Source organism: Leptopilina boulardi, unplaced genomic scaffold (assembly GCF_019393585.1).
Source record: "Leptopilina boulardi isolate dan_hultmark-lab unplaced genomic scaffold, ZJU_Lbou_2.1 LbouV2_137, whole genome shotgun sequence".
In the NCBI taxonomy this organism is placed as follows: Eukaryota; Metazoa; Arthropoda; class Insecta; order Hymenoptera; family Figitidae; genus Leptopilina; species Leptopilina boulardi.
In genome coordinates this window covers 2,276,314-2,300,742 of record NW_026137682.1, presented here as the reverse complement: position 1 = coordinate 2,300,742, position 24,429 = coordinate 2,276,314, and the positions used below count along the sequence as shown (strand labels likewise).

The 24,429-nt window shown below is 24.8% G+C and overlaps 2 protein-coding genes across 2 annotated transcripts in view; one reads left to right on the top strand and one right to left on the bottom strand.

Moving 5' to 3' along the window:
* Positions 1–24,429, bottom strand: part of LOC127291459 (allatostatin C-like) — a 107,940-nt gene that overhangs the window by 54,013 nt on the left and 29,498 nt on the right. The window lies entirely within an intron of this gene.
* The window catches only part of LOC127291457 (uncharacterized), a 32,170-nt gene continuing 28,768 nt past the window's right edge, over positions 21,028–24,429 (top strand). The window contains exon 1 of the mRNA XM_051320609.1: positions 21,028–21,682. Within this exon, the coding sequence (XP_051176566.1) occupies positions 21,521–21,682 (162 nt within the window). The 5' untranslated portion in view covers positions 21,028–21,520. The remainder of the gene's footprint in view (positions 21,683–24,429) is intronic.

Below are 24,429 nucleotides of genomic sequence, written 5' to 3'. Positions count from 1 at the left end.
TCAATATTGCCAACATTACACGGAAAACTCACCGCAAGCTTCAAATGTCCCACCTGACGGAAACCTTGCATAGTAAGCTTACTGAAAAATTTCAGTGTAAGGTTACTGTAAGATTGCACAATAAGATTATCGCAAGATTGAATTTTTTTTAACTTTAATACAAGGTTATTTGTCAACCTTGCACCAACCTTGCTACAAGCTTACCGTGCAAGCTTACTGAACAATTTTACGATAATCTTATTGTGCAATCTTACAGTAACCTTACACTGAAATCTTTCGGTAAGCTTACCATGCAAGGTTTTAGTCAAGTGGGACATTTGAAACTTGCGGCAAGTTTGCCGTGCAAGGTTGGCAATATTTCGCGGCAAGCTTTCCGCAAGGTTGCTGCAAGCTTACGTGCTATCTATGGGTTATCTTTTAATCAAAATATTCTCAAATAAAGAAAAAAAATTGTTTTTTAGATGAATATACAATTATTTGTAAATTGAAAATAAAATGCGCAAGAAATTTGTGACAACCAGCAGAAAAAAAGGGTAAAAATAGCGTGTGACGTAATTTATGGATGAAACAATTAAATCGATTCATCTAAATTGGAAAAACATTATATTTTCATGATACAAAATAAAGATAATTATATTTAATAACAGGAAAGCCGAGAATTTTCATTATGTATTTAAGTTCTAATTTTCACAAACAATAATAAAATTCTTGTGTACCTAAAGCCAACACTGTCAAATGTAGCTTTTTTTTTTATCTATATGTGTTCTAAATTTATTTGTATTATGTAAAGCACTATATATACATAATATAAAGAATTATGAAATATTAATTTATTTATTCATATTTTATAGTAAATAAATTATGCTAAAATAATGTTCCTCTATGTATTTTACAATTATATCTAGATATATAATATTACGAGGATTTGTATATATATATAAAATATATACAGATATATACAATATAGAAATTTGAAACGTCTAACAATGAAACATGCATCAAAGAGATTCAAATGTTACAAGGGTTTCAGTCTGTGGAATGCTGCGGTTGAAACGTTATATCCGGAAAAAGCATTCTTTATATATATAGCAGTAATTGCACGTTTCAAAAATAAAAGAACTGTAAATGTTCGACAGTAGTCGAGCCTTTAAATTATATATAAATAAACAACTGTTTTATGTTGTCAACAAAAAATTTTATCTGAAAATTACAAAATTTTCATACATTAATCTGATATTATTATTTTTCTATAATAAACACTTTCTATTTTTATTATCATTTTTAAAAAAATACAAGTCCACAGTGTTTATCAATGAACATAACGATTAGAAAACAATTTTTTTTTTTTTTTTGAAACCGAAAATTATAAAATTTATTCTCATCTAAAAAAAATGTTATTTTAAATTTTTTAATCAATAAACATTGCAAAGAGAAATAAATTAGATTATTCAACAAAATATTTAATTAATTAAAAAATACGTAAAATATAAATAACAAAAATTAAGCTAATTAATTAAATATTTAATTGAATTACTATGAAATTATTTTTATACAGTTTAAAAAAATAATATTTTAAACTTTATGAATATTGACTATGTCTATAAATTTGTTCATAACCAACTGGGAAATATTGAATATGATTTGAGAAGCTTTTAAATGAAAATAAGCCGACTCGGTCGGTATCTTTCCTCTAAAGCTTTATTTTAGTTAGAAGGGAATTTATCGACAGCTGTTGCGAAATAATTATTATTTGATTTACCCTCGTGCATGAGTCCTGAGAGTAAATGCTAATTTAATAAAGTGATATAATATTTAAATTTTCAAAATGACTTTAACCTATGAAGTTGAATTTATAAAATTTCCCTTTTAAATTTTTCAGAGTATTAATACACATTTGTAAAAAGCATACTACTTAAAAAAATATAATAAATGTGATTTGAATTTTTTTTTTTCAAGAAAACTAAATTTTTTTTGTACTAAATTTGTAAATGCAAATTTTATTGTTTAATTTAATTTATTTTTATTCAAAGATACATGAGAAAGACATCTATATAATATTATAAAAATAAAGAAAGTTATATTTAAAATTTTTTTAAAAGTTTTAAGAAATAAATTTTTTTATTTTTTTTTTGTGACAGTATATTTATAGTTTATATAAATATTTTCAATTTTTACAATTTCGCTTTTCTACACCTATATTTTTATTTAGAATTCACCCACAAGGTATTTGATACTTTAGGGAGTGTCAACATGTTAACTGTTGATGAAAAAAAATGGAAATAGGAGGGGGGAGTGAAATTTTCAAAAAAAAATATGCTTTGTGAATGACCCCTCAAACGTTTTGTGAATTTTGATATCTTTTTCAATTTTGCTCGCTACTATATTACAAAAAAAAAAGAAAGAAAAAACTGTAAATGTAATAAAAGTTGTAGCAATATTTTCAAAATTGTATTACACACAATACAATCTTTTATAATTTTTATATCTAATATAATCTTTTTAATTTTCTCGAGTTTTTGAAATCTACTAAAAGTGGTCATTTAAAAAAATCTCGTAAAGATTCCATAAAGAATAAAAGAGAATTCCATAAAATAAATTATTATTTTCTTTAATAAAAGTAAAATTTTTCATGTTTCATATAATTTTTTGCAAAATTTTTTAACTTTATTTTTACAAATTTGATACTTTTATCATAATATAAAGATTAATTATTTTTCAAAAAGATTAAAGGAAAAAGGAAGGTTTTCATATTCTGTTAAAATCCTTTTTGATAAAAAAAAAACATCAATCTCTTTTGAGTAATCAAAGTTAAAATATATTCTGTTTAAAAATTCTTTTGATGAGTGAAAAAAAAATAATCTTTTTTAATGGGTAAACAAAGTTTTACGAAATTATAGAGATAAAATGAATTTCCTTATATTAAATATATTTTATATACCTACTCTAGGCAAAAATAAATAAATTTATTTTAATTTTTTATTATAAAAAAACAAAATTTAAGGTAAATATTGAAAAATTAATTGAATAAGTCAAAATTTTGAATAATGATTATTTCGTAAAACAATTAAAAATTTTTTTTAATCATTTTTTAATCATCATTTTTATCATTAATTTTTTTGAATTATTGTATTTTGTATTAGTTTTTTTTAACTAGTTCAGTAATTTTATGTTTGTTATAATTATTGTTTTTTTGTCTTAATATTATTTAAATTTAATTTTTATTTAATGCTTGTAAATTTTTGTTTAAATTTTACTATATTGTAAACTAATTTTTATATTTTCTTTTATTTAACCATTTGTTTTCAATTTTTGTATGTCGAACAGTCGAAATAGACTCCTGAAGAGAAAATCAGTTTGATTTCGAAATGTTGGAGAACAAATAATTTAAAGAATCTTTGTCCGAATGTCTTCGTTCTTTATTTATTTCAATTTTCTTTTTTTTTTTGTTAAAAACTAATTTTAAAAAAGTGAAATGCTTAAATTCTAAAATAGTATAAACTACTAAAAATGAAAACAAAAAAAAAATAAATAATCAATTTCTCAAAAATTGTAATGTGTAACCTTTTAATAAAATGTTGCATTAGAAGAAAAGTGAATTTTTCAAAATGAAAAGTATAAAATATATAAATTTAATAACTTAATGACCCGGAAGTCTGCGCTTAAAGAAGCAAGCAAGATATGTACATAGTTTTCGCAGTAGGCAGAAGTTTTCTCTCGTTTTCTACTTCATATAGTTAAAAAGGTCAGCGGGTGGTTGAGTGCTACCTTAGAAAAGCCTTTAATCGCGAACCAATTCCCAGATTCCATTATCCCCGAACGCACATAGCTTTCATGGACCAACAAGTTCATGCTCTGATTGATTTTCAGTGTCGCAAAATCCGACTCTTCTTGTAACTATTATAATTAATTGTTTAAAAAAAATTACATTCAAAATTCCTAACATTATAAATTGAAATATTTTATAGTATTCATGAAATTAACACCGTAGTTTCATTTTGTGTTTTATAAATAAAATGACAAACATTTTCAAAATCCAGATATTTCTAAGTAAATTATAAAAAAAAAAAAATGAAAAAAATTTTTAATAAGTAAACCATTTTTTTAAATTCAAAAATTTTCTTTATCAAAATTTTTATAAAAATTGTTTTACATATTTTGTTATGACTCCCATGTAAAAAAAAGAACATAAGAGACAAATTTTTAATACACTATTGAAATTTTATGACGAGAAAGTTTGTTAAAATTATAATAATGAAAAAAAGTGGACAAAATATTATAGAAAAAATGCTAAGGAGAGATGGAAATTTTCATGAGAATGTATAAAGTGTCTGCAGGTGGGTAGTTTAAGAATCCAATTTTACGTCAAGGCACATTAATTTGTTATGCATTACAAAAAGCTACAAATGCTATTCACTTGGAAATTTTATGAGTAAATCCATGACTTTAATTTATGTATATAAAACTACAAATTGAGAATGTGATTCATTAACTCTATTTTTACAATTTTTTTTTACTAATTTTTCAATTTTTTAAATTTAATCTTTATCCTTATCATATAAATATTTAATTACCGAAAGTTCGGTAACAATAACGGACAATATTGTTGGTAGAACAAAAAATTTTATCTCGGGCAAAAATTGTTGGAGAAAGCCGAAATCCGGTTTTGGAAAAAATGTTGTCAAAATCGAAAATCAGTTTTAGAAAAATATGTCACCTGCAGTAACATTTAATTTTAAACAAAGTTGTTATTTGAAATAATTTATATAAATTGGGTTATTGACAAAGCTTTTGTTGAAGTCGAAATTTGAGTACTAAAGGTAATGCTGTTGTAGAAGTCAATTTTTCTTCCGGAAAAAATTATATGATCAAAATCGATTTTTGTTTTCTGTTAAAATTGACGTCAATTAAGTCATATTTCCGTTTTAACCCCTTCGTGCCCAGGCAAAACTGAGCATATAAAAAAACGAAACTAAAGTGGTTCCTATAGTTTTTGGGGTCGCTGATTACGAATCTGGTGTTAGTTTTTGAAAATTCAAAATGGCGGATTCAATATGGCGGACGAAAAAATAAAAATTGTTCGGATTCGCTTGAAAATTGTCATTCGGGGGTTTTCGGGGTCGCTGATTACGAATCCGATACTAGTTTTTCAAAATTCAAAATGGCGGATCCAATATGGCGGACGAAAAATCAAAATTGTTCGGATTCGCTTGAAAATGGTCACTCGGGGGTTTTCGGTGTCGCTGATTACGAATCCGATATTAGTTTCTCAAAATTCAAAATGGCGGATCCAATATGGCGGACGAAAAATCAAAATTGTTCGGATTTGCTTGAAAATGGTCACTGGGAGGTTTTCGGGGTCGCTGATTACGAATTTGGTATTAGTTTTCAAAAATTGAGTCTTAAATCCAATGTTGCAGATCAATTTTTAATAATCGTTAACAATCGATTGAAACTAATTTAAATTAAACAAATTAAAATAAGTTAAAAGTATAACAGCAATAGAAGTTTATTTTTTTATGTTTGTAACGGCCTTCCACACCACCCTTGAGGTTCCGCAAGAAGTGCGTTGGATTTTTTTTGTTAATAACTTTTAAAAATACGTCCATCACATTGCATCCGTCATTTTGAAAAACTAATATCGGATTCGTAATCAGCGACCCCGAAAACCCCCGAGTAACTATTTTCATGCGAATCCAACAATTTTCACTTTTCATCCGCCATATTGGATCCGCCATTTTGAATTTTGAGAAACTAATACTAAATTCGTAATCAGCGACCCCGAAAACCTCCCAGTGACCATTTTCAAGCGAATCCGAACAATTTTGATTTTTTCGTCCGCCATATTGGATCCGCCATTTTGAATTTTGAGAAACTAATATCGGATTCGTAATCAGCGACCCCGAAAACCCCCGAGTGACCATTTTCAAGCGAATCCGAACAATTTTGATTTTTCGTCCGCCATATTGGATCCGCCATTTTGAATTTTGAAAAACTAGTATCGGATTCGTAATCAGCGACCCCGAAAACCCCCGAGTGACAATTTTCAAGCGAATCCGAACAATTTTGATTTTTTCGTCCGCCATATTGGATCCGCCATTTTGAATTTTCAAAAACTAACACCGGATTCGTATTCAGCGACCCCAAAAACCCCCGAGTAACCAGTTTCAAGCGAATCTAAAATGTTTTAAAAATTCGTCATTTTTCATAATTATTTATATTTTTTTCTGAACAATATAAATTTTTAAACAAAATGTGAGTTCCATTTTTTGAAAGCTCTATCCTTCCTGAAAAAAATGCACCAAGTTTGAATAAAAAATATTTAATCTGTTTAGAGTTCTGGAGGTTTTTGTAGGTGGGACATATATGTCCCATGGGCACGAAAGGGTTAAACAGTTAAATCTGTTACGGTTATTGATACTTAAATCCGGTTATATACCTATTGGCACAGTTGACATTTGTATGTATTCCAACAAAGCTGTTGTAAAAATCAAAATTCCGTTTTGAACAAAGCTATTATTGAAAACTAGAATTAGTTTTGGTCTATGCTGTTCTCAAAATCTAAATTCAATTTCGGCTAAATGGTTGTTAATACGGAAATCCGGTTTTGGATAAACTATTTTCACAATCAAAGCTGTTGTCAAAATCGAAATTCCGTTCTGAACAAATTTGTTACCAATAACCGAAAATGATTTTAACTTTTTGAAAACAGCATTGTCCAAAACTAATTTTAGATTACAGTAACAGCTTTGTTGGAAAATAAACTTCGATTGTGAAAATAGTTTATCCAAAACCGGATTTCCGTATAGTTATAGTATATTTAACATTATGATTCTGTTTGCAATATTTTTTCAGTGTATCGACAAAGTCGAAATTTCTTTTCAGACAATGCTGAATTGGCAAATTAAATTTTGCGGTTTTAGTTATACACCTGTTATAGAATTCAAAATTTCGTTACGATTTCAGACGAAATTATTTTTGACTCCAAAATTCAATTTTGTTATGACTCATCTAAAATCATTAATTTTTCAATTATAAATTATTTCTTTATTTTTCTTTTATATAAAAGACAGTAAAAACACTAAAATTTAACGAAAATAAAAAAAATTTCATGTGTACATTCGAGAAAAATAAGTATCGCAAAAGATAAAAATAAAACTAAAATAAAAGAAGTAAGTATATTTTGCGGCAAGAACAGTCTGATATCAAAAAAAATATATATATAACGCACTTTTCCCTGTTCCCGTTTCAGCTAAGTTATAAAAATTAATGTCCTTTTCCGATCATGACGGCGCCTAGTATTTACGTTATGGATATGGAAGAAAACTTGACCAAAGTCGAACGTCTATAATGGTAGATTGCCTCTAACAATCAATTGAACATATACTCAAGCTGTGTGAGCGGCAAATTTAATTAAAAGATGTGACCATCAAAATTGTAATAAAAAATAAAAGACAAACTCGAGAAAAGGCAAAGGGCAAAATGTCAATCAATAATCGCACACAATTAAAATAAATAAAAAAAAATGAGTTGATTTTCACTTTTCATTTACGAATTCGCACATTAATTATATATTCGTCTACATGAGATCATATTAAAATTATATATAAATAATATCTATGCGAATAAATGAAAACTTGTGTTTATTACTCGTCATAAATCAATAATTAAATTTGTTTTAATTACTTGTTATAAATTATTAATTATAATTTAATTGCAGAATAATTATATAATAAATCTTATACACACTTTTGCGTTAATAAAACTTTTCATCAAACTGTCAGGCTTCAATTTTTTGTTTTACTATTTGATTATAAAATTATTATTTGACATATTAACGTTTTTTTAAAATACTTTTTCGAAGTAACCTCAACCTGAAAAAGAAAATTTATTTGAATCAAATAATCTGTTACTTGACTATTTTCAAATAAATATTTACTTGAACCACATGGAGAAAAAAGAATTGTTGTGGTTACTAAAAATTAAGTCCACACAACAATTCCGGATTGTCAATATAGAACCAGCAGTTCTATTTGTTGTTGGGCCAAACAAAATTGTTAAAATGGAATTGTTCGGTGAACAAACAGAATTGTTTGAGATTATGTTTACCATATTTAGTTCACACATCATGTTGGTATCATTGACTGGAAAATAAGAAACTTCGCGCGCAGTCATAACAGCTGACTAGAAATAATTCAAAATAAACAAAAATAAATAAACAAAGAACGAAAAAACATTTCTAAAATTTTGAGCAACTTAACACCAAGCATTCGAATTTTCATTTCAGATATGAAAGTTAAAAAAATAAGGAAAATTTTTATCTTTAAACTATGTTGTATCTTTTAAATAAACAATTTTTACTCAGAAAATGGTTTTTTGGACCGATATATAAATTAGTATACCAAGTTTCACTTAAATTGGTGAGGATATTCCGAAAAGTGATAAAAAAAAAATCTTCTAGAATGGCATACATAAATTTTTAAATTTAATATATGTAAAATTGTAGCACTGCCCACACAGCACATAAAATTTCCTGAATTTGTCCTGAATATTTCATTGAAAGATTCGAAATATTTCAATGAAAGGTCCATGAAATTTTGATGCAAGCAATAAAATGTCCGCCTATAAGAAATATTGCAGTTCTGATTGTACGAAAAATTTCAGCGAAATGTTCAAGAAATGTGAGGATGAAAAATTACTGACATATTATTTTTTAATATTTGCAAAATAAAAAAATGAAATATGTATGTTACAAATTTTTAACTGAAATATTTTGAAAAGATTATTAATTAAAATTCTAGAAATATCGAAAGGAAATATTTCTAAATTGTTAAAAATACATATTTAGGCAATGTCATCTGGATATATTTGTGAAAAATAAAAAAAATGAATTACAGAAAAAAATTGCGGTAGTGATTGTGAAAATATGTGACAAAATTAGTTGACCGATAGTAAACCTTTGTAAAAGAAAAAAATTTTCGATAATAATACCTTAAATTATAACTTACAAATGAATCTTAAATTTAACATATCTCAAAATGTCTTAAATCGACGTATGCCGTCTTTCCGGCGATCGGTTCATATGTACCTTTTGTCATTTACAATTTTAGACAAATTAAATTTTAAACATTTGAATACTCTGAAAAATAGAAATGTTATCAAATGACTATTCTGCGAAACAAATTTTTTGTTCAATAATAATTATGCAGTAAATTAAGAATTCAATTAAAAAGTTACGAATATTGAAAGTACAGTCAAGTAAAATTTGTAACAAATTGACTTTTATAGTATATATTCTTGCGTACCTGAGCGGATCTTATTTATTTTAGGTATTCTATTTTTATACTTACTGTTTATATATATTAATCATGTTTCGCTTGTTGCATCTTACGTGTAATAATTTCTTTATAATAAATAAGTTGTCACTATTTAACTAAATACACAAATTTTGTCACATATTTTCACAATCATTACCGCAATTTATTTCTGTAATTCATTTTTTTCTTTTATTTTTCACAAATATATCCCGATGATATTGCCTAAATATGTATTTTTAACAATTTAGAAATATTTCTAGAATTTTAATGAATAATCTTTTCAAAATATTTCACTTAAAAATTTGTAACATATTACATTTTTTTATTTTGCAAATATTAAAAAATAATATATCAGTAATTTTTCATCCTCACATTTCCTTAACATTTCGCTGAAATTTTTAGTACAATCGGAACTGCAATATTTGCGGACATTTCATTGCATCAAAATTTCATGGACAGTTCATTGAAATATTTCGAATCTTTCAATGAAATATTCAAGACAAATTCAGGAAATTTTATGTGCTGTGTGGGTGTATAGAAAAAAAATGAAGACTTTAAAATTTTACATATAGAAGTACAATCACTTATTCTGACATATTTTCTCAATAATAAATTAATAATTAACAATGAAACTTTGTACAAACTTAGAGTACACTATCATTAATTTGAATGAAATTATTTAACGCACTCTGAAATAAATTGAAATGGGCCATTACGTCACGACGTACTCTTTAATAAACAGATTTTATTGGATTTAAAAAAAGCTATACACACATATATATATATATATATATATATATATAATTTTTCTTTATAATATTGAAAATAAGGTTCTTAATAAATATAGAGGTAAAAGAGTAAACATATAAACGAGATAAATCGAGCGTCATAAAATTGCGATAAGTATCAAAAGGACTCAAGCAGTCGTCAATGGCTTTGGTATATGGAGTAACGACATAATCGTGACTGCACGACTTTGACCTGAATCGATAAAATAATTTTCAGTTAACTTAGAAAGTGATATTTTGCTTTTCCCCCGCTTGAATTGAAATTCTTTAATGATTTTTAAGTTTTTTTTTTGCCTTTTTTTAATATATATATATATATACGACATTGAGTCTGCTTTAAAAATAGATTCTTTTCATTCAAATATAGACACGAGTTTTATAAATGGTTCGTTAACCGCGAGACAGTTTATCGTACCGATAAAAGAATTTCGTAAAACAGGATTTTCTCGAATCCGATCTTTTTCTGTATTTCATATTTTAATATTTTATCATAAAGAAAAAAAAGTGCTCTGTCGACAATTTTTTAATATTTTTATCCCGTTTATATCTGAGATATATATGGAATCAAATCATAAATTTCCTATAAATAATAAAAGTATAACGCACAGTTAACTTGAAGGTATCAAATTCATACTAAAAGTATCAAATTTATCCAAAATTTTATAACAATTTGATACATTTAAATTAACTGTGAGTAAATTAAAAAAAAATAGATTTAAAAACAAATAAATAAAATTAGACGTCAAGAAATAAATTTGTTTTAATAAATCTCGAAAAAACACAATATTTCTTGAAATATTAAAAACATTTCGTTGATTAAAGAACTTCAAAGCTAAATTACAGATTTTTATTACTTTTATCATTAATGTGAAGTATCTCTAGGCACCAATTTCTTTAGAATACTCGCCAAACGTTTCTCAACTGGGATTATAAGTATTTTCTCTGTTTCTTATATAAGATTTAAAATTATGTCCTTATAAATTGTTCGCTTTGTACTTATTATTTTATTATCAAGAAAAGCAAATTTCATTTGCAAGTATTTAAAACTAATTATTTGACAATGCAGTTCAAATTAATTTAAAAATTAAGTATATATAATAATTTAAATTATTAGTCTAATTATAATATACTATAATAATAATTTAACAACTTATAATACAAAAAACTTCAATTTTTTTTTTAATAAAGATCAGGGGCGATTCAATCGATTGAACATGTGTAGGATAGATTATGTAAATTTAAATTAGATAATGTACCTAATTTATAATTAAATAATTTATTTTTGATACCTAAATACCTGTTACCCCTTTACATCTTTACATAACTCAACATAAGTCTACTTCCCTAAATTTCTAAGAATCTTTTGCTCAAATCATTTAAATCACATTCAGAATCAATAAATATAATTATATAAATTAATTATATATGTACTCTCTAAATTTGAATTAGTGAGAATTCGTTCACTAATTCAAATTTAGAGAGTAATGTATAAGAAATTTTAGCTTTTTTATGGTTTAATTTTCATTTCAATTCACATTTCAATTAATTAATCATTAAATTATACTAACAATGAAATTCTATCAAAGTTTATAATTATATATAAAGTTAATATTCTTATTTACAATTTAGGTATATTTAATTATTGTTATTATTATTATTAAATACGTAAATTTATAGGGAATCCAAAATATATCTGCATATTTAATAAATACAAGATACCGGATTATTTTTTACATTTCATTAAGTTCCAAATAAATTTGGAGCTCTGAAAGAGGAATGGAATTGACGTTTAAAATGTTATATAATTGTATAGTTATTTAAGGTGAATTAATCCGCTCATATTTTTTCACTTTAGAGAAATCGATAAATTTCAGATTCTCTTATTATCAAAAATACACAAAAATTGATAAAATTATATCTACATAAAAAAATACGTAGTATTTACATGAATAAGTTCTAAAAATCAATTGTTAGAATTTTCATTTAATTAGAATTTCATAAGGATATAATTTTCATTAAACAGAATTTTCATTAAACCATTTTTCTATGTTACAAAATTTTTATTTAATCTAAAATTCACTTCATTGAATTTTCATTTGTCAGAATTTTTATTCAATATAATTAATAGCAATTTAAATGAATTTTTATTAGGTAGAATTTCATTGCATAGAATCACAGAAAATTAAAAGGCATTAAAATAAGCTGCAACGCTTATTATTTTAATCCAATTTTGCTTATTTTAATCCATTTTGGTATTAAAATAAGTAAAATCGAATTAAAATAATAAGCGTTGCAGCTTATTTTAATACCTTATAATTTTCTGTGATTTTCTTTTAGATGAATTTTCATTTGTTTAAATTATTGTTTGATAGAATTTTCATTTGTCCAAAATATTGCAAATGGCCGAACAAAAAATCGTCAAAAAGATTTCAGCGCAATTTTTAAACGTAACCAATCAAAAAATATCCATAAAATTGTGATTAGTTGATTTTAAAAATTGCCTCGAAATCTTTTTGTCGCTTATTTGTCCGGCCATTTTCAATTTTGAACAAATGAAAATTCTATCAATTAGAAATTATGTTAAATGATTTTTTGGTTAAGTATAAATTCTATAGTATATGAAAAATCGGTTATATGGAAATTCTATCAAATATAATAATTCGAACGAATAAAAATTCATCTAAAAGAAAATTCTATGCAATGAAATTCTACCTAATAAAAATTCATTAAAATGGCTATTGGTGTTAAATGAAAATTCGATCAAATAAAAAATTCTGACAAATGAAAATTTAAACAAATAAAAATTCTGTGAAGTGAATCTTCGGTTATATAAAAATTATGTAATATAGAAAATCAATTAAATGAAAATTTTGCAAAATAATAATTCAAAACAAATAAAATTATTTTTCATTAAAATTGTCATGCGCGCGTTTTTTTTGCAGAAACAATAAGAGAGAAATTTGCTGGGTCAGTGAAAATAGAACATATATATATATATATAATACCCTCGGTAAATTAATAAAACAGTATTCGTTTTTTTTCTGTAGAACAATTAATTTTTGTCTGAATTTGAAATAATTTTAACTTTCATATATAGGATATTTATAGGTTTTAATAGATACAATGCACCACAAGGCAGGATAATATATATAGTAAAGAGGAGAAGATGAGGATGCAAACTCGTTTGTCACGTCCGAACGACACTGCCAGACAGAATGTTTATTAGCCGTTAATTATAGTTGAAACGTGCTAGTTAAATATTGTGAGCAGAATCCTTTTAATTAAAATAACTTTTCGAAAAACATTTCTCAATATATATATATGGATTCTTTTTCAATTCGCACTGACACAAAAAAAAACATTTGACATAAGAGTACCGCATGAAAAATATTCGCTACCACACTTATTATCCCTATAATATTATGGAAGACGCATAAATAATGTCTAAAATTAATTTGTTAAAATTTTTATTTTTGATATAATTTCATGCGAGATAGAATTTTTTTTAGCCCAATTTCTATTTTTATACTTAACCGAAAATTATTTTATTCATTTAATCAAATTTCCATTTGTACGAATTCGCGCCCAAAAGTTTCGGATGAAAGTTAATTCAAACAAAATGAAAATTCAGTCTAATAGAAATTCTGTTAAATTTTCGATTAAGTAAAAATTCTAGAATATGAAAAATCAGATGGATATTCTGTAAAATAATAATTTGATCAAATAAAATTAAGTTTAATAAAAATTATATCAAACGAAATTGTATTAAATGAAAATTTCAATAACTAATTTTTATAACTTATTCATGCGTCTCTATTTAGTTTAATAATAGTGAATATTCGGATAAGTAAAAATTTGATTAAAGAACAATGTTTTGTTAAATTAAAATTCTTTTTTATGCAAAATTTTGCTAAATATAAATTTTTTTAAATGAAAATTCTAGAATATCTGCTATATAAATTCCATTTTATAAAATTCTGATAAATAGTCGATAATTGTAGTAATTTGACGCCACAAAAATTATAATATTTTTTGCGTATTATATATATATAAATATTTAAATTTCTTTAACTATAAAAAAAAGATAGTAAAATTTATTCAATAAAAATGTATCTATTTTCTTAACAATCTAAAAAATGAGTTCAGTAATTTGTGATTTTCTTAAAACACCATTGAGAATGAGTTTTCTTACAAAAATGCCGCAATTTCGAAAGTAATTTCACACCACTGTAATTTTATATAACCATAAATGTTATTTCTCGTAGTGAAAACATTAAATTCATTGAATTTACTATATAAAGTTGAAAAGAAAGTACAAAAAAAAAAACTTTAAATATTAAATTAATAAAATTTCAAAATTTATTTTATTTAAATTTTTTATAAAAGCAAAAAAATTCTCTCTAAACTACAAAAAAACGTATAATTTTATTGAACTAAATTTTTACTGAATATTTTCTACAAGAATTGAAGGTATTTTTCCATGTATATAAACAATGTTCTTCGAGAGATAAAAAGAAAAGTGCAATTTACATCGAATTGAATGGGAGAACGTCATTCGACAATAAAAAAAGAAAATTCAATGGAAAAACTATGCAAAAAAAGTTTGGAAATTGATGCAGATTGAATTATATACTTTCTTGGGGAAGAGATAGCGGAAATACAAACTAAAGACGCGCACGGGTCAATGACCCATTGAAGATCCTCTTGCGTGAGGAAAAGAACTTTAGCAATTCGAGACTTGTTCCCTATACATATTCCCAAGACAATTCTCGTAGTCCTGAGTTTGTTGGTAATTGCTAAATTCTCGCAGGAGGTACTAAATAAAAAGACATACAAAATTTTCCACACGTTCACTGTGCGGAAAATAAATTAGAAAGATTTAAAAATAAGTGCACGCCTTTAAAATCTTTACTTATGTTTTTCAATTCATATACAAAAAAATTACACATACACAGAAAATTAAAAGGCATTAAAATAAGCTGCAACGCTTATTATTTTAATACAATTTTGCTTATTTTAATACCAAAATGGATTAAAATAAGCAAAATTGGATTAAAATAATAAACGTTGCAACTTATTTTAATGCCTTATAATTTTCTGTGTACTCTCTAAATCTGAATTAGTAAAAATATTTATTAATTTGAATTAGTGACTCACTTTTTGCTTCTGAATTAGTAAAATTTTACTAATTCACAAGCAAAAAGTGAGCCACTAATTCAAATTAGTAAACATATTTACTAATTCAGATTTAGAGAGTATATATTACATGGATTTCTAAAGGAAATTTAATCTTATAAATATACGGAGAAAAAAGAATTGTTGTGGTTACTAAGAATTAAGTCTACACAACAATTCCGGATTGTCAATATAGAACCAGCAGTTCTATTTGTTTTTAGGACAAAAAAAAATTGTTAAAATGGAATTGTTCGGTGAACAAACAGAATTGTTTGATGAACAAAGAAAATTGTTAAGGAACAGTTGAAATAACAAAACTAAATTGTTAAATCGGCAATACAATTTATTTTATTAACAAAGCTTTGATCCGTCTAAAACAATTTGTTCAGTTTCTTCGCCTTCTAAAATAACACAGGCACACAAAAAAAAAAAAGTTGTCTGTTTCTTGAACTACACATATATTTCCTATAGTATTTTGGCCCGCTGAAACCGAATCTGAGCTCAGAATTGCTCCATCACCCTCAGTTTTTTTTTAAATCGACCAAAACCACCCTTAAACGGACAAATTCAAACTTCGGAGATAAAAAATAAATCAACTTATTTTTTAAAAAAACCAAATTTTACATCTACGAAACTTTGCTCCACTAACTCAAAAACAGAGCCAGCATTGATCCAGCACCCCCTGAATTTTTTTAATCGAAAAAACTACCCCTAATCTGAAGAATCAAATTCAGGAGGTAAAACAATAAAATAACTGATTAAAAAATTTTATAACCAGATATTTTTACTCCAGCAATGCAGAAACAAAGCCAGAAATGCTCCCTCACCCTCTAAATTTTTTTTAAATCGAAAAAACCACCCTCAAATAGAAACATTCAAATTTAAGAAGTAAAAAAATATTAAATTACCGGCTTTTTTTAAAAACAGAACCTTACATGTTTGTAGTTTTGCTCTACTAATTAAAAAAAATAAAGCCAGCATTGACTCATCACCCTCTGAATTTTTTTAATCGAAAAAACTACCCCTAATCTGAAGAATCAAATTCAGGAGATAAAACAACAAAATAACTGATTGACAAATTTTATAAGCAGATATTTTTACTCCAGCAATGCAGAAACAAAGCCAGAAATGCTCCCTCACCCTCTAAATTTTTTTTAAATCGAAAAAACCACCCTTAAATAGAAAAATTCAAATTTAAGAAGTAAAAAAATATTAAATTACCGGCTTTTTTTAAAAACAGAACCTTACATGTATGCAGTTTTGCTCTACTAACTCAAAAAAATAAAGCTAGCATTGATCCATCACCCTCTGAATTTTTTTAAATACAAAAAAACTACCCTTAATCTGAAGAATCAAACTTAGGAGGTAAAACAATAAAATAACTGATTAAAATTTTATAACTAGGTATTTTTACTCCAGCAATGCGGAAACATACCTGGCTGTAAAATTTTTCAATCAGTTATTATATTGTATTACCTCCTGAATTTAATTCTTCAGATTAGGGGTAGTTTTTTCGATTAAAAAAAATCAGGGGGTGCTGGATCAATGATGGCTTTGTTTTTTTGAGTTAGTAGAGCAAAACTGCATACATGTAAGGTTCTGTTTTTAAAAAAAGCCGGTAATTTAATATTTTTTTACTTCTTAAATTTGAATTTTTCTATTTAAGGCTTTGTTTCTGCATTGCTGGAGTAAAAATATCTGGTTATAAAATTTTTTAATCAGTTATTTTATTGTTTTACCTCCTGAATTTGATTCTTCAGATTAGGGGTAGTTTTTTCGATTAAAAAAATTCAGGGGGTGCTGGATCAATGCTGGCTCTGTTTTTGAGTTAGTGGAGCAAAGTTTCGTAGATGTAAAATTTGGTTTTTTTAAAAAATAAGTTGATTTATTTTTTATCTCACAGAAAAAACCTGAATTCAAATTGAGTATAGATTCTATACTCAATTTGATTCGCAACAAAAATGAAACTGGTTGTTTCATTTCGAGTTCTAAGGTAAAAGTATCAAAATGAAACAGGCAAGTTTCATTTTGAGAAAAAGAAAAATGGAAAAATATTGTGAAATAACGAATAATTTTACACAAAAACATGAAATATAATAATTACAAAGAAGTAAATAACACGCTAGACTTAATATATTTGATTAAAAATTGCTTGTAATCGCGTAATAAAATAATAAAGGAAATATGTTTTTAGGTTAGAAAAATGAAAACATGTGTTTTGACAACAGGAACGGTACTGCCAACTTAAATAATAGCGGTAAATTTAAAAACTTATGAAATTAATTATTATCTACGTAAATAATAATAAATAATTTTTATTTAAAAACTTCTAAATATTCGTACTGGTCAAAATAATCTTTCTGGTGTTGTTGAAATATTAGAAACAATAATTGAAATACAAAATTACTCTGCTTATGATGCCAACTTAGAAATCTGAAATTCCAGCCAATATCATTTTGAATAACATGAAGTTTGTACCATACTCATTTCGATACCCAAAAGAAAATGAGTTGCAACAAAAATGAGTCCAAGTTTTTTCTGTGCTCCGAAGTGTGAATTTGTCCGTTTAAGGGTGGTTTTGGTCGATTTAAAAAAATACTGATGGTGATGGAGCAATTCTGAGCTCAGATTCGGTTTCAGCGGGCCAAAATACTATAGGAAATATATGTGTAGTTCAAGAAACAGACAACTTTTTTTTTTTTGTGTGCCTGTGTAATCGATAGCAGATTTTCGTAGGTCATATCACCAGTTACATTTGCATTAAAATCTGTGGAACATGCAGCTTCTGAATCAAATTCTTTGACCTGAAACCAAAAAATTATTTTGAATTGAAATTTGTTGTTAAATAATATTTAATATACATTTTGTATTCTTTAAGGTGAGGTTATGTTCAATAGTAACCGTGTATAACTTACCGATAAACTATGAAATTGTCTCTTCATCTATTCACTACACTTGCAAAAGATTTCTCACCTTAACCGTATTCATTATTATTTAACAGCACTTTGTCATTTAAAAAGAAAACTAATAATAAAAGCAAAAGTGGCACATGTGCCAGAAGCAAACGACGCGACAATCTGCACGCCAGTTTGAGAGAATTCAAGATGAACACGTGACATGGAACAATAAACCTGTCAGCTAAACAAATCCGGATTGTTCCATCAGCAATAGACAGAGAGTTTGCATCTGCAACTGTACGGAATTGCAAACTGAACAAATCTGACAACAAAAAATTCATGTTGTTGTTAAAACAACATACATTTGTATTGACAACAATCCGAATTGTAATATCAACAAATCTACTGACAACAATCCAAAAATTGTTTGCACAGCAATCCAATTTTTCTCCGTGATATTCAATGAAATTTTAAATAAAATAATTTTTGTGACATTTAAAAAAAAAATAAAATTTTTTGTTTTGTTTTGATTTAATAAAATAACGTGTAAGACAATAATTTATGCATCGAAACAAAAGATTTCATACACAAACGTTAACTTTGCATAAAAATGTATATGAATTTCAATGTATATATATGTCAAGATAAAAAATGCAATTAAACATAATAGAGGAATTATATGCGGATAATATTTTTAGTGAAAACACAAAATAAATGAGTTTCCCATAATAATGAAGACAGAAAATGATGTCTTTTTGCCGTCGAGAAAGCTTATCTTTGATACACTTATATAATTCCCACCGTCAGGCAAGAATTTTAATTGAAAATTAATTGTGATTTTTAACATTATACTTTTTGAAAAGGCATATTTAATGATGAAAAGCTAAAGAAAATGTTATATAATATATACAGGGTGATTTTTATATTCCGGACCCCCTAAATTTTTTTTTTTAATTTCACTTTTATTTGTTTAAAAAACGAAAAAAATGAGATTGAAAAAAAAAATTTTTAGAGGATCCGGAACATAAAAGTCACCCTGTATATTTATTTGAACCGAAGTCAAAAAATAAAAATTAATTATCTTTAATTTTGTAACATTAATGTATATTATTCTTGGTAATCGATAAAAAAAATATTTAAAAAAAGTATATGAACAGTATGTAATGACAAAATAAATTTAAATTAAATATAATAATAAAATATCGTTTTTTTATAGTGTAGTTTATTATTTGATAATTTATTTGGTTTAAGTATTATATATTTAATAGATAATAGATTTATTTGATATGTATACACATAAATTTTTTTTTCCAGCATATTTTCCCCTAGCGCGCAGCATCCCTTTATTTTTACTTAATCTTATAATTGACACAAAACATAAAATTTACTCTCGATTATTGATTGATATATTCGCTGCATTTCACAGTCAATTAAAAATGATAAATGGGCAGATTGTATTTTAATTTTCAGAACAAAAAATTCCTATTTATATACAACCTAGATTTTTTTTTAGGTTATTAAAACAAAGTTTTGTATATAACGCTATATAAAACAGTGAATTTTTGAAATAAGATAATATATATTTTTTTAACCCATTTAGAAAACCTTGTGATCAATTTTAAAAAAGTTAGTTTTTATACATACATATGTGGGTTAAAATATATAATTCTATGAAAATAAAAAAAATATACAATTAATAAAAATCTCTTTGCAATTGTGAATTTCAGAATTATCAAATTGATTATTAGATTTTATTATTAAATTGGGACGCATGAATAAACTTTAAGTATCATTAGTTAGAATTTTTATTTTATAGAATTTCATTTGACATAATTATCTTTCAGCCGAATTCAAATTATTGCAGAATTTTAATTAAATCGATTTTCTATATTACAGAATTTTTATATATGAATTTTAATTTAACAGAATTCTCATTTAATCGAATTTTTAAATGACAAAAATTCCATTTCATCGAATTTTTATTTGTACGAATTTTTAAGACGCCGAATTTTTATATATGTCCGAAATTACAAATGGCCGAAATCTTTCCGTCTATTGTTCTTTCGGCCATTAGTAATTTCGGACATATGAAAATTCGGTAAATTAGAATTTCTGTCATTTAAAAATTTGAATCACATAAAATTCTTTTAAATTAAAATTTGATTAAATAAAAATACTGCCAAAAAGAAAATCGTTGAGCTAAAAATTTTCACAGAAAATTAAAAAGGCATTAAAATAAGCTGCAACGCTTATTATTTTAATCCAATTTTGCTTATTTTAATCCATTTTGGTATTAAAATAAGCAAAATTGGATTAAAATAATAAGCGTTGCAGCTTATTTTAATGCCTTTTAATTTTCTGTGTTGTTATGTAAAAATTCGTATAAAAAGAAAATCTGTCAAATTTTAAATCAAAAATTGTAAATTCGTCTAAAAAATAATTATTTCTATTAAAATTCTTTTAAAATGGAAATTTTAGAAGAAATTAATCTTAATGCTCAATCATACACGTCTCATAAATTCGATTAATTAGAATTCAGTCATAAAAGTCAGTTATAAAGTGATTATTATAGAGAGACAAAGAATTGAATGAGCCAAAAATACTATATTTTCCACCTACGCAATAATGGGAGTCTCTTGTGAGGTCAGAAATCGCTGCTCTTCGTCGGATGGAAGGGGGGTTGAAATTATCTTCATCAAATAAAACAAGAGGATGACGTTTGAAAAAGGGGGTTGAAGTCTCTCTCTCTCTCTCTCACTCTCTCCTTTTCGTGTATACGCATTAAATGTAAACACAGCTAAGTTTTCGCGCTTGCGTGGCTCCCACCATAAGTAGAGGAAAGTATATAGAAGAGCATAGAAACCATCGTCGACACATTGCACATTCTGATAACGAAGAGCAGGGTGGACTTGCAGAAAGTGGGTAACAAGTGTCAGCAAAATTGCATGTATGAAAAATTAAGGATACAAAACAAAAATTTTTTTCGCGCTAAAATTAAAAATTATTTTCAAAAAAAATTCTCTAACAATTTTATAATAACAGTTGATTGATAAAAGACAAGAAAAAAAATTTTTTTTTCAATATATATATAAATTTCAATTCAATTAAAAAATCAGATATATAGTGTCTAAAGAAGAAACAACAAAAGAGAAGAGAGAAAAAATTTATTTTTTTTTTTTGAGAAAAAAACAGTGTAATTTGGATATAATAGGAAATTTCGAATTTTACCTCATGTTTGATAAGAACATATACAACGAGAGACTGAGAGGGATTTAAATTAGGAGATCATTGTGATCCAAGCAAAAAAAAAAAGCGATCAAAACGAAGCACAAACGCGATCATACAAATGGCGAACACGATATTTGGAATAATTTCTAATTATTTTATTCTTTTTGCCATTACGTTAATTGTACCCGGAATTTTTGCTCGCACAATTTATGACAAAAGTATTTCAAATCAAGAATTAAACAACGTGGACTACAATGATTATAATTTGGATGAATATCAGGTGAGTGGCAATTATTATTATTATTATCTCCTCATTATTATTAATAAATAAAAAAATAAATAAAAATCAAATATAAATTTTATTAATTTTTTTTTCATAATAATTAATAAATTTTTATTTTATTTAAATATCTTTTTTATTCATTTTTATATATAAATTAAAAAATTTTATATTCATAGATGGATTTTTTTTTAATATAATAAAATTAAATATTTAAATTTTATTCCAAAACTCTTAAATTATATTTACAAATTTAATTGTAATAATTAATTATATTTACCTATTAATAAAGTAAATAAAAACTAAAACAGTTACTAATTTTTAATATTATTAATTTATAATTCTTTTATAATAAAAATTGTAATAACAATTTTTTTTTTAAATTTTTTACATTATTACAATAATAGTAATAATAACAATAAAATAATAATGAAAAATAATAGCAAATTATTATGTAACACACTTGTCACAAAAGTATCAAAGAAATTAAACAATTAACGGTTTTTGAACATCGATTTTCAAACAAGAGAAGTGATCTAATTTTCACAATGCGAGTAAATGTAATTTCACTTATTTGCTACATTATTACGTGTCAATCAAAAATATCATTATTTAAAAGCAAAGTCAAAGATACAATCGAATTTTAATTAAAACTTTTATAATTAATAATAAATTTAAATCAACTATATATTATTTATAATTCAAAAAACGTAAGTAAAAGACAATAATATACATATTGAATTTATATTGTCATCTAATAATATGTTATATTAATAATTTATTTTATATTTTTGTTGAAAATAAAAAAGTCAACTAATAATTCTTAAATATAAATATAAACACTTAATTTATCTTAAATAAAAAAAAATCAATTATTTGTTAGTTTATTAATTTAATTAATTTTTTTCAATTTTCAATATGAATATTTAAATATACTTTGATATAAGTAAATTGGAACAAGCGAAATTAAGTTATATTTATTAATGGACTTTTGTGAATTACATTTAATCCTTTGAATGTCAGAGTATTTTCCAAAGCATTACATTTTGATTATTATAATTATAATAAACTAACATTATCTATAATAAACAAATTCGATTTTACTAAAATTATATGTCAGCTTTATTTTATGATTATTCGAAATTAACTCTTGGTAATTATCATAATTGCATAATACAATTTAACTAAATATATATTGTTTGTTTAATTTTTTTATTACTATGTAAGCTGGCATTCTATATAGTAAATGTCGTACCAACAAAAGACTAATTCATGTATCGGAAAATTTTCAAAAAGAATTTTTTTTTTTCTATGGAAGTTATAAATGAAATTTTAAATCAACAATAAAGAATTTTATAAGCTTTCATGAACTTTATAATAATGATAAAAATGAATATATATAAAATGTTTTCAATGCCTTTAAAAAAAAATGCAACTTTTTATTTTTTAGTGTAACAAAATGTTAATCCTCTTCAATGAAGAGGATATTAATCACATAGAACATAACCTCTTTGAAAATTAACTCAATGCATTGAGAAAAAAAATTTATTTGATTTTAAATAATCGATTACTTAACTAATTATCAAATAAATATTTATTTGTATTAATAATTATTATTATTTGAATCAGTATTTGCTGTTTCAAATTTTGATAAATTATTGGTTCAAATACAATTTATTTAATTGAAATGAAAATTATTTGGATCAAGTAAATATTTATTTAATGTTAGACAATATCAATATTATTATATTAAAAGTTCAAATTATTGCGAAACAACTAAATTTTGGCTAAATCAACTAAAAGTTTATTTGGTTTAATAAAATTCTTTCTTTAATTGAAAAATTTATTAAAATAAACCAAACTTTAATTTACATCAAAATAAATAGTTATTTGAATCAAACAAAATTTGCTTGAAATAAGCAAAACATTGTGTTAATAAAAAAAATAGTATATTTGGTACAAATAAAACTTTCCTCTGAGTGTACGTGTATTAGAAAAAAAATAGAAGAATATTCAAAATTAAACATAATTAATTAAAAATTAAAATTCTTTTGAAGTTAATTTTTTTTAATTAATATAATATTATAAACAAATGTTTTTATTTATTATTGTTTTATAAATATTATATTTATAAATTTGCCCAACTATTTTATTGTCAATCCTATATATTCAAAATCACCGCAGGGTATTTCAGAACTTATGATTATGAAATTTTCATGTAAGTTAGGAAAAAAAAGTGTTGCCACATAAATGTAACTTATTTAAGAAGAACCACAGAAGAATGTTGAGTCTAACCACGTCAACCGTGAGTAAAAATTTTCTTAGATTTTTGGAAAAATGAAAGCAATTGTGAAAATCTGTAGCTCACAACAAACCAAAAAAAACACTAAACCGCTTTTCAAAATTTTAAATTTTTATTACCTTTTTTTATAATAACAAATTTTTGCATCATTTAAACAAAAAATTAATATCTCAAATTTTGTTGGCTAGAAATTATTGGCAATTTTTTTTTGTAGTTAATGAATATCCACTCTTTTAAATAAACTTAATTGTGAAAAAAAATTTTTAATTTTTAATAACAATTTGTATTTTTTATACTTTCTATAGCAAGGATTATAATGAAATTTATATGTAACATACCTTGGACCGGTATAACCGGAGATTTTTAATTTTTTTTTACCCCCGAGTAATTAGTTTAATTTAAATTAATCAATGTCATTGCCTAAAATAACAATTTGTTTATAACA